This window comes from Pseudonaja textilis, chromosome 13, assembly GCF_049901715.1.
Source record: "Pseudonaja textilis isolate UNSWEBS1 chromosome 13, rPseTex1.2, whole genome shotgun sequence".
In the NCBI taxonomy this organism is placed as follows: Eukaryota; Metazoa; Chordata; class Lepidosauria; order Squamata; family Elapidae; genus Pseudonaja; species Pseudonaja textilis.
The window spans coordinates 19,481,684-19,494,500 of NC_142002.1; the positions used below are offsets into that span (position 1 = coordinate 19,481,684).

The window sequence follows — 12,817 nt, forward strand, 5'->3', positions numbered from 1 at the left end:
TTCAAAAGGTTGTTCTATCTCCAAAAATTGGCACAAATTGACAGCTATAATTCTGTAACCAATTATTTGCTTGTAGACATTGCAGCAACACAGAATTTTGTCACGGCATGCGTAATAGCTGGGTTTGAGTCCTGGAGGAGAAAGCCTACTTACAAATGATCTGCTCCCCCTGGCAATCTCTCTAGTAAGGGGAGAATATACAATGACCTATAAACTCTGTATAACTCAGAGAGACAGAGTAAGAGTTGTTGTTTCATCCTTTATTCCCTATGATTTTTATGCTCAACATTCCAACGGTGGCTTCCTTTTTCTGTAGGGGTTTAACTGCATATTTAATAGATGCAGCACTGAATTCAGGAAGCCTTTCTGGATTCTTTGCAGGAATTAAACAGCACAATCTTGTCCATGTTTATTTGAAGGATATTCCTTGAGGATCGTTCTCCTGTAAAAACCCAAAGGAGACCAGAAAGAGTGGTCACCTAGTTCATCTTGAGCAATGGAAGAAATCCACAATTGTGTTTTCTTGATCTGAAATGTGATATGAAGTCTAGTACTGTGCCTTCCTTCATATCCCATATGTGATTTGATATTGAGTTTGTATGGTGGTCTATAATAAACTTCTGATTTGATATCCAGGTTCTACTTAGCTGGAAAGTCCTATCACTGATGAACGTTTTGTCCCAGTATTGAACAATACCCAACAGGAACCTTTTCCTCCTGATTTTAAATCAGAAAGCTGGTTCACCAGAGTGGTGGATGGATTACAATTCTTGTCTAGCCTCTCTGGTGATCAGGGATTAGTCCCAAATATCCGAAACAGATTATATTGTCCATTCTTTGTGTTTGGAATTGGTTGGCCTATGTCTTATCTGCTGTAGTTTTGACCACAAAAATATATCTTCTCCTTCAGGTCAAGCTCAACTCCTAGATGCATCTAGGTATAGAAATGGTGGGCTCTAAAGGTGCTTTTTCAAGAGGTAGCTGGACTTTCTGGTTTTTTCTTTGAAGACTTTTTACTTCTCATCGAAGAAGAGGCTTCTTGGATGAGGAGTGAAACATCTTCAGAAGAAAAACCAAGAAAGTCCAGTTGCCTCTTGAAAAAGCACCTTTGGGACAACCATGACCTGGAAGGACCAAGAATCTCCATAGAAATGGGCCATTTTCTAGTAGACCATCATTTAAGGATTAACCAGGTCTGGCTTGGCTTAGCTTCCAAACCCACCAGTTCATCCAGGACCTACAATGATAAGCAAGATCCTTCAAGGGGCATTGACTACCTAGGTGTCTTCTTTAGGGGTCAAAGAACTCCACATAGTTCTGCCCCAACCTGTTCCAAAAATGGCCCACCAGAGTGTACTCTTAATGGGACAGAAGGAGAAATGATTATGTGTGGCTAATTATTTAACAGTATCTGATAATTTTTATTTTAATGAATCTTAATTTGAATGCAACTAAACCAAGTTTGAGTTTAGATGTCTTCTACTCCTTAAATCTTTTGGAGAGTTTTTCCAAGGGTTCCCATTTATGGTTCTCCAGATGCCACCTATTGTTCTGGGGATATCGTTGACTTCAAACGAAGAGAGCAGAGAAGTTAATACGTTTCAGGCTCCTGGTCTAACTTGGCTGTAGAACAAAAGATTCAGAAGCCCATCCTGGTACTCTTGTGTGCAGAATGCTGATCAGGGAAGGGACATTGTTCTGAAGTAAAAGGCAATTACAGATATGGGGCCATAACTCACAAGGAAAGCATCTCCGTTATCTGTGACATGTAGACTAATTGAAAAGTCTGCCACTGTGTGGGTGACACTTCCCTGGGAGATCGAAGTGGGCAATGAAATTTGAAGCCGTGGTAAAGTTGGGAGAGAGCGCCGTAGTTCCAAACTCCTGGCTTCTCTCCAGACCAGATTGTCCTTCTTCTGTGGCACCAATGGGACAAATGTGGTGTGACGCAATTCTCAGTGGACCCTTTGAGGGAAAACATTTGAAAAGATATTGGTTCTCTGTGTGAAAGACACCCTTTCTCCTTGGTCCACGAGACTATGCTTCATAGTATTCTTCTTTCTTTTGAAACGAAGTTGCAGAACAAAATTAGGTTTACGTTTGAGTACGTAAGTTTGGGATAAGATATCAGAAGAAAAAGAAACAGAGCTAAGGAACTTCCTTCCTTCCTTCCTTCCTTCCTTCCTTCCTTCCTTCATCCCTCCCTCCCTCCCTCCCTCCCTCCCTGTTTTCTTTCTTTTCTTTCCTTCCTTCCTCCCTGGTTTTTTTCTTTCCTTCCTTCCTATTACTGTCACTAAATGTTGTATCTTACGATTCTTGATGAATGTATTTTATTTTTTCTTTATGTACACTGAGAGCATTTGCACCAAAGACAAATTCCTTGTGTGTTCAATCATACTTGGTCAATAAAGAATTCTATTCTATTCTATTCTATTCTATTCTATTCTATTCTATTCTATTCTATTCTATTCTAGTTTACTCTATTCTTTTCCTACAACAAATGAAAAAAGATGAGTTAGCCTTGAGACAATTCATAAACCTGTCTTCATTCCAGACCAGAAGGTAAGGGGAACTTGTCAACTGCCCCACTCGGCAAACCTTCCCCAGAGGCCACCAGATGTTGCCAATAGAAGACCCCCTTTTGGGCCAATGTCCTTCCCCAAGAACCGCACCCCAAAAAGGACAGTGCAGGATCTGGATCAGATTCAGCCCATGTAGAAAATGCAACGAATGCCCCACACCCCCCGCTCTTTGAGAAGGAGGGAAGAAAAGTAAGGCCCAGGAATAAGAGATTAGCCAGCCTTCTTCATCATTCCTCCCAATATGGCTCTGCAAAAGATATTAAATGTGGCCTCCAAACTTCAAAAGACCGGCTGCTGCCTTGCTCAAACGTGCAGCATGCTCCAATGGGAACAATAGACTATAAATAAAGGAGCTGTCCCTGGTATTCAAAGAGGAATGGAGAAGAGTTTTGTGGCTGGGTTTGTGCAACAGCATAAATCACACCTCAGGGTTTACAAGCCATGTTGACCAAGCCGTAGCTCCAAACACCTTCTCAGAACCGAAGGGTCTCAAGGTTTTGTCCTTGAGTTGGCCAAGAACCCTACCGTCATGTCATGGGCCCTCCTCAGTCTCTGCCCCCTCTGTCATCTCCCTCCAACCCAACCAACTTGGCAAAGCCAAACGAGTTTGGCAAATTTTGAGACTCTCCTCGAATTGGGTTGGAATAAGGGGAAAATGATAATTTCATATCATTTCAGCTAAAGGCAAAATTGGCTTGTTTCTTTCCCGGGCTGGAGATGAGATGAAGCGAACTCCTGGGGGACAAAGCAGAAAAATTTAACAAAGGCAAAATCAGAAACATTGGAAGAACATAACAGAAAAAACACATTCTCTTATATCCCCCTCTTTTTTTTTTTATTCTCTTCTTTTCAATTGCTAATTGCTACTTAAAAATTTTCATGCGATGCTTTGGGCATCTACAATTATAACTCATCTCTACTGAAATTATTTTAATTTTTTTTTAAATCATGTTTTCTTCACAAACTATATTCCAAGTGTCGTAGCGTGCTTTGCTGTGTCATATATTATTTATGTCAAACTATTCCTGCTTGAATTTAGCTGGACTTTGCTATGAATACATACTGTAGGTGTTTCTAAACTCATAGGTTCTCCAGTCTAAGGGAGAAATTGCCTAACAGTATGAACAATTAACCTGTGGAACAGCTTGCTTCCAGGTGCTGCATCCCTGGTGGTCTTTAAGAAGAGACTAGACAACCATTTCTCTGAGATGTATAGGATCTCCTGCTCAACCAAGGACTAGAAGACCTCCAAAGTCCCTTCCAATTCTATAATTCTATATTCTACGTTCCAATTTTCATTTTTTAATTGTGTTGTTAAGGTTTCTCTTTTTCAATGTCATGTTGATTGATGAGTTGCTTTCAAGTCATTGTTGACTCTTAGCAACCACATAGATAGACCTTCTCCAGGGGGATCTTCTCCCAACTTGGTCCTCTACATCCTTTTGAGAGCCACTGTGACTAAGTCCATCCTTCTTGCTGTTGGTTGTCTTCTTCTTCTTCTTCTTCTTCTTCTTCTTCTTCTTCTTCTTCTTCTTCTTCTTCTTCTTCTTCTTCTTCTTCTTCCTCCTCCTCCTCCTCCTCCTCCTCCTCCTCCTCCTCCTCCTCCTCCTCCTCCTCCTCCTCCTCCTCCTCCTCCTCCTCCTCCTCCTCCTCCTCTTTCCTTCCACCTTCTCCAGAAAGTTATAGTCTTCACACAACTTGCCCAAAGTTGGATAATTTGACTCTGGCCATTTGTGCTTCAGTTAGTTTGTTTGAAGATCTGTTCTTGGCTGCTGGTGTTGTGAACAGCCTCCTTATTCTGTAAAAAAAAGGAAAGATTTTTCTAAGAAAAGTCATTCAAAAGGCAGATTGGAGCTAGCATCAAACATATGACAGTGTTTTTCTCCAGGGTCAGATCTTTTTCCAACCCACCCACGATTGCCTGCATCTCTCCTCCCTTCCACTGAGCCTTTTCATTTCTTACACACCCGCACAAACACACACACACCCTTTCAAATATCTCCAGGCCAGGGACCGTGAGCCTTGCCTTCTCTTCGCCACCTTGCCAACGAACTGTGCCATTTTTGATTTACCTTCCCAACCTTCTGTTGCTGCTTGCAATCGTGAGCGGAGTTGGCTCATCTGTCAGACCCCCCGTAGCCTCCCTCTGCTTACATTTAATGCATTTCCTGGCAGATGTTTATGCAGGTGTGTACCCGCCTGGCTGAGTGTGCGCTCGACGGCATCTCGTATTTAAGATCGGAGAGAGGATTGGGGAAGCACCGGTTTTAGCGCTGGTTTTGCAACCCTGAGATGACAAAAAAGGGACTTTGGCAGTGGCTGCCACATTAAAGTTATATCTTTGGCACGTCAGGCTGCCCTGCTCGGTCATTTTCTCTCCTTTCTATTGAGGAGGTTCAAGCTGGTGAGGCCATTAGCGGAGAGGATAAAGGCTGCCAGAATGGGGCTCTCTCTGTTGCAGGCAAGGACTCGAGTTAATTAATACCACCTAATTGAAACCGCATAAAGATGAGCTCGTTTGGGGTCTGGAAAGAGCTGGGCAGAGAGCCAGGCACCTGGATAATGAAACCAGTTGCCAAGCTACTAAAACAGTGAGGGGAACTGGGTTTAGCGTGCTTGACTGGGGGCTTTGCAAGCAAGAATGGCAGGCTGATTCTGCAGGTAGGAAGTCTGACGAACAGGGATTAACTTCACACAATATTGTAATCCATTATTTACTCAATCACGGTTGATTTGCGTTGAACACTGTTGATAGAACGGCAACCGAACGTGTTCGCCACAAATGCTGGCTCAGAAATGGTAACTGGCAAATCGTGGGGACCAGTTTCACCCAACGGGAGCCAGAAGCAAGGCTGCCAGCCATGCCAGAGTCCCAACAAAAGGCAAAGCAGTGAAGAGGTTGGTAGGCTACAAGGATTGGGCTATGAGACACCCCACCCACCAATGTTGGCTAAGCAAAGAGGTTCTCCAACCTACAACGATCTAGAGATCTGCTACATTTGGACAGCTGTGTAGGTGACATGGCTTCAAAATCTAAGGGACTGGTTGACCAAAACTCAGCAGCTGTTAATAAAAATAGCATCACCAACATGGTTGTCAATGTCCAATTATGGATATGGAAGAAGAAGAAGAAGAAGAAGAAGAAGAAGAAGAAGAAGAAGAAGAAGAAGAAGAAGGAGGAGGAGGAGGAGGAGGAGGAGGAGGAGGAGGAGGAGGAGGAGGAGGAGGAGGAGGAGGAGGAGGAGGAGAAGAAGAAGAAGAAGAAGAAGAAGAAGAAGAAGAAGAAGAAGAAGAAGAAGAAGAAGAAGAAGAAGAAGAAGAAGAAGACATATTCATTTCATAATCAGTAAAATAAATGAATAGCAGTTAAAGTCATCCAAGTTTTAGCTTCAGCCATGTATGTTTGTCTAAACCACCATGGACTAGAATCACCTATCTTGCAAAGTCACAAAATGAGGATTTAGAAATGATCATTGGCTGGATTCACACACGTCTTTAGCTAAAAGCTGATACCTGACTGAAGGTTTAATATGAAACTGAAGTGTCTACAGGGGTCAAAAAAGTCAAGATGGCAGCTGCAATGGTGAGGGGGAAGCTTTGTTTGTTATGATGCACATCAAATAACACTGTAATTCCAGAAAGAAAGGATTGGATTTCCTAAATGTATGATTTAGCAATATTTGAGAATTTTTGAGAATTATTGTCGATCAGAAAATGCTACAGTATTTCTGGGAGGGTTGGGAAATCTTGGGCAAGTTGGTGAATATTGAAAGCTTAGCTTCTCTTTTTAAAAACCTACCTAAACAGGTGAACTTGGAATATATTTCCAAGTGTAGATTTACCCCACCACCACCATCTTTTCAATGATTTCATTTGTTACATTATACTTTTTTCTCCTTTTTTTCTTCACGTGTTGTGAATTGTTCATTTTTGTTTTATGTATGTTTGTTTGCAAATGGGTGAATAAGCAGTATTATTATTATTTTTTCAAATTATGCAGCTGAAAAACAGGCAGAGGTTTTCAGAGGAGGGCGGAAAAGGATACGATGGATTGTTGAATGATATTAATAAATCTCGAGTCTTCTAATAATAGACTCCTAGATTTCTCTTTCTTTTTTTTTTTTTTAAACAAATGTCTCTGAAGCCCCACGTATAAAATTTATACCCCTTTAAAAGGTACATTGCGGCTTTCTATTATTCAGAGTTGAGATGACAGTGGAAAAATTGTCGGAGTTATTTTCCTGCATTATTCAACACAATACTATTTGCTTCCTGCCGCTCCGAAGTATACATTCTTCTACTGTTTCTTCTCACCGTCTTTTCTATCTGTGCAAAATGCACAAATCCTAAAGTCAGATTTGAAAAGAAAAAAAGAGACTCTCCCCCCCAACTATAACTCAGGGAAAGAAACACAGGAAAACGGATTCCCAAATCCTGAAAATTCGGCAGATTTTATTTATTTCATTTATTTATCCATTTTAGGACTGCCTGCCTTGCCCGCAGAGCAATGGCCACAATAATTACAATACACTTTTCAAATAATCCGGTGACAGCCTTGAGCCCTTCAAGAGTTGGAGCTGTCACCGAAGGAGCGATTTCTCCTTAGCTGAAGGATTTGGCTGAATAATACATTTTTATTTTTTAGACGGTGGTTAAAATAGAATCTAAAATGCAACTGTGAGAGCAGTATAGATAAAATTAAGTTTAATATTTAAATCACTCTTGGCTTGGATGGAAGATAGGGACAGATATTTTTCTGAAGGTCTGGTTTCCTCCAGTTATAGAAAGAGATGTTCTTCTTGGTGCACGAAGTCTTGGAAATAATTGGATCAACCACTTTAATGGAGAACCTCTTTCTCTACTGCTGAACATCTCTTGGAGATGTCCACCTAGACTAGAGGAACCCATAATAAACTGACCATTCCATCAACTGACAATTTATTTAACATGTAGATTGATGTCCCAAAGGTGCTTTTTCCAGAGGCAACTGGACTTTCTTTGTTTTTCCTTGAATACTTCTTTGCTTCTCATCCAGAACTGAAGAAGCTTCTTGGACGAGAGGCAAAACACCTTCAAGGAAAAGTAAAGAAAGTCCAGTTGGCTCTTGAAAAAAAAAAGCACCTTTGAGACAACCATGACCTGGATGATTGAGACTCTCCAACCCAGTATCCTCACCACACAAGCCAATGTGCTCTCTAAGACATCTTTATATTGAGTGCTATTGCCCACTGCTGTCCTAAGCCATAGTTCACAAGTTTCATGCATTTACCATGGTTTAGAATCAAAAGACACAAGTACTCACAATGTACTAAGTCCAAACTAAGCCAACTGCTTGGGTTTGGGTGATGTGTGAAGGACCTCAACTTGCATCCATGAAACATCATTGAATTACTAGGGCTAAATTATCCTGATGAGATTTAGGAGGCTGACTTGTATATGTAGATTGAATCTGGAAATAAGGAGAAACTTTCTGACAGTGAGGACAATCAACCCATGGAACAGAAGTTGCTCTCGGAGGGTTGTGGGAGCGCCATCACTTGAGACTTTCAAGAAGAGATTGGACTGCCATTTGTCAGAAATGGTGTAGGGTCTCCCACTTGGGTGGGGGGAGGTTGGGGTCTCCTACAAGGTCCTTTCCAACTCTGATTATCTGTTATCTGTTATGTCTGCCGAGAAGATCACACCTGTAAATACTTCATTATAAGTCTGGCTTTAATAAATGAGCTCCATTGGTCCCAATTTGGCAGTTGCTCCGCCCAAGACTTAAATCCCTCCATGACATCATAGCAGCTAAGCCAATCACAGACAAAGGTGCTGTGACCATCACATCTGATAGCAAAGCGCCTCAATCAATCTGTCTCGAAGCTGGGAACAAGCCCCAATGCATACAGTCACAATACTGCAGATGTTCCCTTCCATCAGTTACAACAGAATAGAACTGGAAGGGACCTTGGAGGTCTTCTAGTCCAGCCCCCTGCTCATGCTGGAGGCCCAGTCTCTTCTTGAAAGCTTCAAGGAAACTCCGAAGGAGAAGAATAAGAACATCCAAAAATCTGAACCCAGCTGTGACTAGCACGTCAATTTCCTCCCTTTCCCATGTGACTTTTATCTGCTACTTAAACCAACGAACACCTTTAGAAAAGCTTCAGTCAACAGTCACAAGTTCTCTCCTTTGTTTTTGAACACTAATTACTTGGAATTTATGATTTAAAGATGACAGCCTAATTGTTTCGCTGGAAATATAGCTCTCCTCTATGTTGCAGCTTAGTGAACTGTAAAATATCCCACAGATGCTAATTTGAATGAATAAAAGATTCCTCCCGCTTCCTCAACCTGGTCTTGACAGTTGCTTTAAGCAAGATCTACGCCTCGGAATCGGTCGGTGGGCAGGCTTTCGGATACCTGCCCACCAAAGTCATCTCCCCCACCGAATGGTCTCCAAGCCCAGCTACATTTTAAGGATAAATGAAGCCATCTCTTTGGATTATTGAATGGGACGTGAGGTGGAGAGGTTCTTTTTCGAGACACAGAACGACGGCGGTGATGACCCTTCTTTTGAGGGTGAAGGGCAGATGACGGCTTGTTTGGGTGGGCAAGAAGAAAGCCAAGTTTTGACGGTCTTGACCCTCCTGAAAATCTTTTGTGGGCCCCAAAATAGAAAGGCCCAAATGAGAAGATGATAAGTGGTGTTAACCATTCGTGGTCTTGAGAGAAGGAGAAAGTTCTGAACATTTTTTAAAAAAATCCCACCTGCATTTGTTATTATTGTGTCAGTGAGTCATCCCGATGTCTGGTGACAAGAATAAATAATAGAATAACGGAGTTGGAAGGGACCTTGGAGGTCTTCTAGTCCAACCCCCTGCTCAGGCACGAAACCCTATATTGTTTCAGACAAATGGTTGTCCAATCTCTTCTTTAAAAACTTCCAGTGTTGGAGTACCCACAACTTCTGGTGCTTCGGCTATATTTTCTGAAGAGTTTTTTTCCCCAATACAGGCTTCCTTAGGGTTGAGAGTGAGTGACTGGCCCAAAGTCACTCAAGTGTTTTGGTGCTCAAGGAAGAACTAGAACTTAGCTTTCGTTGCCCCTGGTCCAGCACCTTGACCACTGGACCCAAACTTAGAACATCGAAGTTGACAGTTGAAACCAGACCAGGATAAATAAGGTATTCTTCCCATATTTGTTATGCATTATTATTCATCTACATCGGGGGGTCTTCAAACTTGACAGCTTTAAGCCTGGTGGACTTCAACTCCCAGAATTCCTCCTCCTCCAGTCCTGTTATCTCAGGAATTCTGGAAGTTGAAGCCCGCCAGTCTTAAACTTGCCAAGTTTGAAGACCCTTGATCTACATCATGATCATGATGAAGAATTCACTACCACCAGGAGTAGAGATGATCTCCTGCTTGGATGGCTTTGAAAGGGCCAAGGTCAAATTCATGGGAGGGAGAAGAGGAAACGAGGAGCAGGAGGAAGAGGAGGAGGGGGGGGAGAGAGGAGGAAGAGGAGGAAAGGAGAAAGGGGAGGGAGAAAAGAGGAAGAGGAGAGGAGAAAGAGAAGGAGATGACAAGGAGGAGACGAGGAGCAGGAGGAAGAGGAGGAGGGGAGAGGGAGGAGGAGCAGGAGGAAGAGGAGGAGGAGGAGGAAGAAAAGGAGATGAGGAGGAGGAGAGGAAGAGGAGGAGGGAGAGGAGGAGGAAGAGGAGAGGAGAAAGAGGAGGAGACGAGGAGGAGGAGATGAGGAGCAGGAGGAAGAGGAGGAGGGGAGAGGGAGGAGGAGCAGGAGGAAGAGGAAGAAGGAGAGGAGGAAGAGGAGGAAAGGAGAAAGGGGAGGAAGAAAAGAGGAAGAGGAGAGGAGAAAGAGAAGGAGACGATGACGAGGAGATGAGGAGCAGGAGGAACAGGAGGAGGGGAGAGGGAGGAGGAGCAGGAGGAAGAGGAAGAAGGAGAGGAGGAAGAGGAGGAGGAAGAAAAGGAGACGAGGAGGAGGAGAGGAAGAGGAGGAGGGAGAGGAGGAGGAAGAGGAGGAAAGGAGAAGGGGAGGGAGAAAAGAGGAAGAGGAGAGGAGAAAGAGAAGGAGACCACGAGGAGGAGACGAGGAGCAGGAAGAAGGGGAGGAGGGGAGAGGGAGGAGGGAGAGGAGGAAGAAGAGGAAAGGAGAAAGGGGAGGGAGAAAAGAGGAAGAGGAGAGGAGAAAGAGGAGGAGACGAGGAGCAGGAGGAAGAGGAGGAGGGGAGAGGGAGGAGGAGCAGGAGGAAGAGTGGAGGGGAGGGGGGGTCCCGGCGCTATACATAAAAGCCGGCTGGGTCCGGGAGCTGCAGTCGCTGGCAGCCTCAGCAGCAGCAGCTGCCGCTCGGCTCCTGACGCGGGGAAGGAGGGAAGCCCGTCACGTGGGGAAGGCAGAGCGGAGCCCAGCCGAGCAGCGGCGGCGGCGGCGGCGGCGGAGGCGGGCGGGCGGGCGGGCGGAGGCGGGAGGGAGGGAGCCCGGCAGAGAGGCGGGCCAGGCGGCGTCTGGCTCCGGCAGGCTCCGAGGAGGAGGAAGAGGAGGAGGAGGAAGAGGCGGAAGAAGAAGAAGGAGGAGGAGGAGGAGGAGGAGGAGGAGGAGGAGGAGGAGAGCCTCCACCCGGCGGGGCTTCCCGGTTGCGCGGGATCCTGCCCCCCCCAAACCCCGGAGCTGCCCCGCCGGCCTTGCGCCTCGCCAACTTTGCGCCTCGCGATGGGGCTCCGGGAGCTGACCGTGGTGCTGATCCTGACCGGCGGACTCGTGCGCGGTGAGTGGCGGGCGGGCGGGCGGGGGGGTCCTGGACTCTGAGATCTCAGCCTCGCTCTTCTCCCCAGGGGTTGGGGAGGAGGAGGAGGCAGAGCCGAGGGGAAAGAGAGCCTCTGAGCCTGTCCAGAGTGTACCCCCCCTCCCTCTTGGTTTTTCTCGAGGACTTGAGCATTTTGGAGGGAGGGGTCTTCCCGCAGCACTAAGGTGCCCGCGAGTCGGGTAGGATTCCTTCCTGAGGATCAACCCCTCTGAAATCCGCATGGTGATAAGATAGGAGGGACAACTCTCAAGAGGCCAAGAAGAACCCAAGTGTGGCTTGTTTTGTGTCCGTGGGCTTTTCTCCAGCGGGGGGGTTTCCTCCCCACAAGCCCCCCCCCCACCGAGCATTGGGGGAACCCTCCAATGGAGTTTGCTCCTTGCCATCATGTGGTTTGGTTGGGTCTCAGCTTAGCCTGCTGCACAAACTCAGCTCACTGGGTTTGGCCAACCTTGCTTGAAGTTGTGTGAATCCCGCGACTTGCTGCTGATTCAACAAGCAGTTTGACACACAGACTCCAGAATACAAAACTCCAGAGGTCTGAAAAGGGGGGGAAGGGTACAAAATCCAGAAAACTGAATTCAACTCGGGGTTGATGGGACATTCAAGTCTATACATGTGCATAATCTCAAGAAATCAAACTTTATTCCGAATACTATCACACACCTATATGCCCAGACATTCCTACCTACGAATACTGGGGAAGTAACTATGCCTAGAAAATGTGGGTCTAATTCCTGGGAGGTAGGCAATCGTGCGGTGAAACTTGGCAAAGCCCCTCTGGCTTTCCTGGATCAATTGGAAGATTTGCTAAACCGTTTCCCACCCCGGATGCTTAAAATTTGGTTCACTCACAAGCAAAGCCAGGCTGGGTTGGGATGGTATGTAAGAGTCCAGCTGCTGTGGTTTTATGCGTGCTTACGTAACTTGCTTTGAACTCACCGGGGCTTCTGAGTTGGCTGGCAAAAACAACAACCCACCACCGTTAGGCTTATGGCTCTTAAGTTAATTAGAAAGAATAAAGAAATTGCTTTTAAAAAAAAAAAGGTATCCCATCAAGCCAATTTTCAGAAATGATTTGCAAAGAGTTTCCAGTAAGTTTTTTATGATGGGAAAAGTACTGCGTGTTCTTTTTAATTTCTGCTAATCTGGCTCCATTGGAGGAGCTGTTTTTAGTACCCCTGATTTATATATATACATATAAAATGATAGATGATAGATAGATAGATAGATAGATAGATAGATAGATAGATAGATAGATAGATGATAGATGATAGATAGATAGATAGATAGATAGATAGATAGATAGATGATAGATGATAGATAGATAGATAGATAGATAGATAGATAGATAGATAGATAGATAGATAGATAGATAGATAGATGATAGATGATAGATGATAGATAGATAGATAGATAGATAGATAGA

The 12,817-nt window shown here is 44.6% G+C and overlaps 1 protein-coding gene across 1 annotated transcript in view; it reads left to right on the plus strand.

The window, feature by feature from the left end:
- Positions 1-11,079: 11,079 nt before the first annotated feature.
- The window catches only part of CHRFAM7A (CHRNA7 (exons 5-10) and FAM7A (exons A-E) fusion), a 38,986-nt gene continuing 37,248 nt past the window's right edge, over positions 11,080-12,817 (plus strand). Inside the window, exon 1 of the mRNA XM_026709703.2 lies at positions 11,080-11,352. Within this exon, the coding sequence (XP_026565488.1) occupies positions 11,298-11,352 (55 nt within the window). The 5' untranslated portion in view covers positions 11,080-11,297. The remainder of the gene's footprint in view (positions 11,353-12,817) is intronic.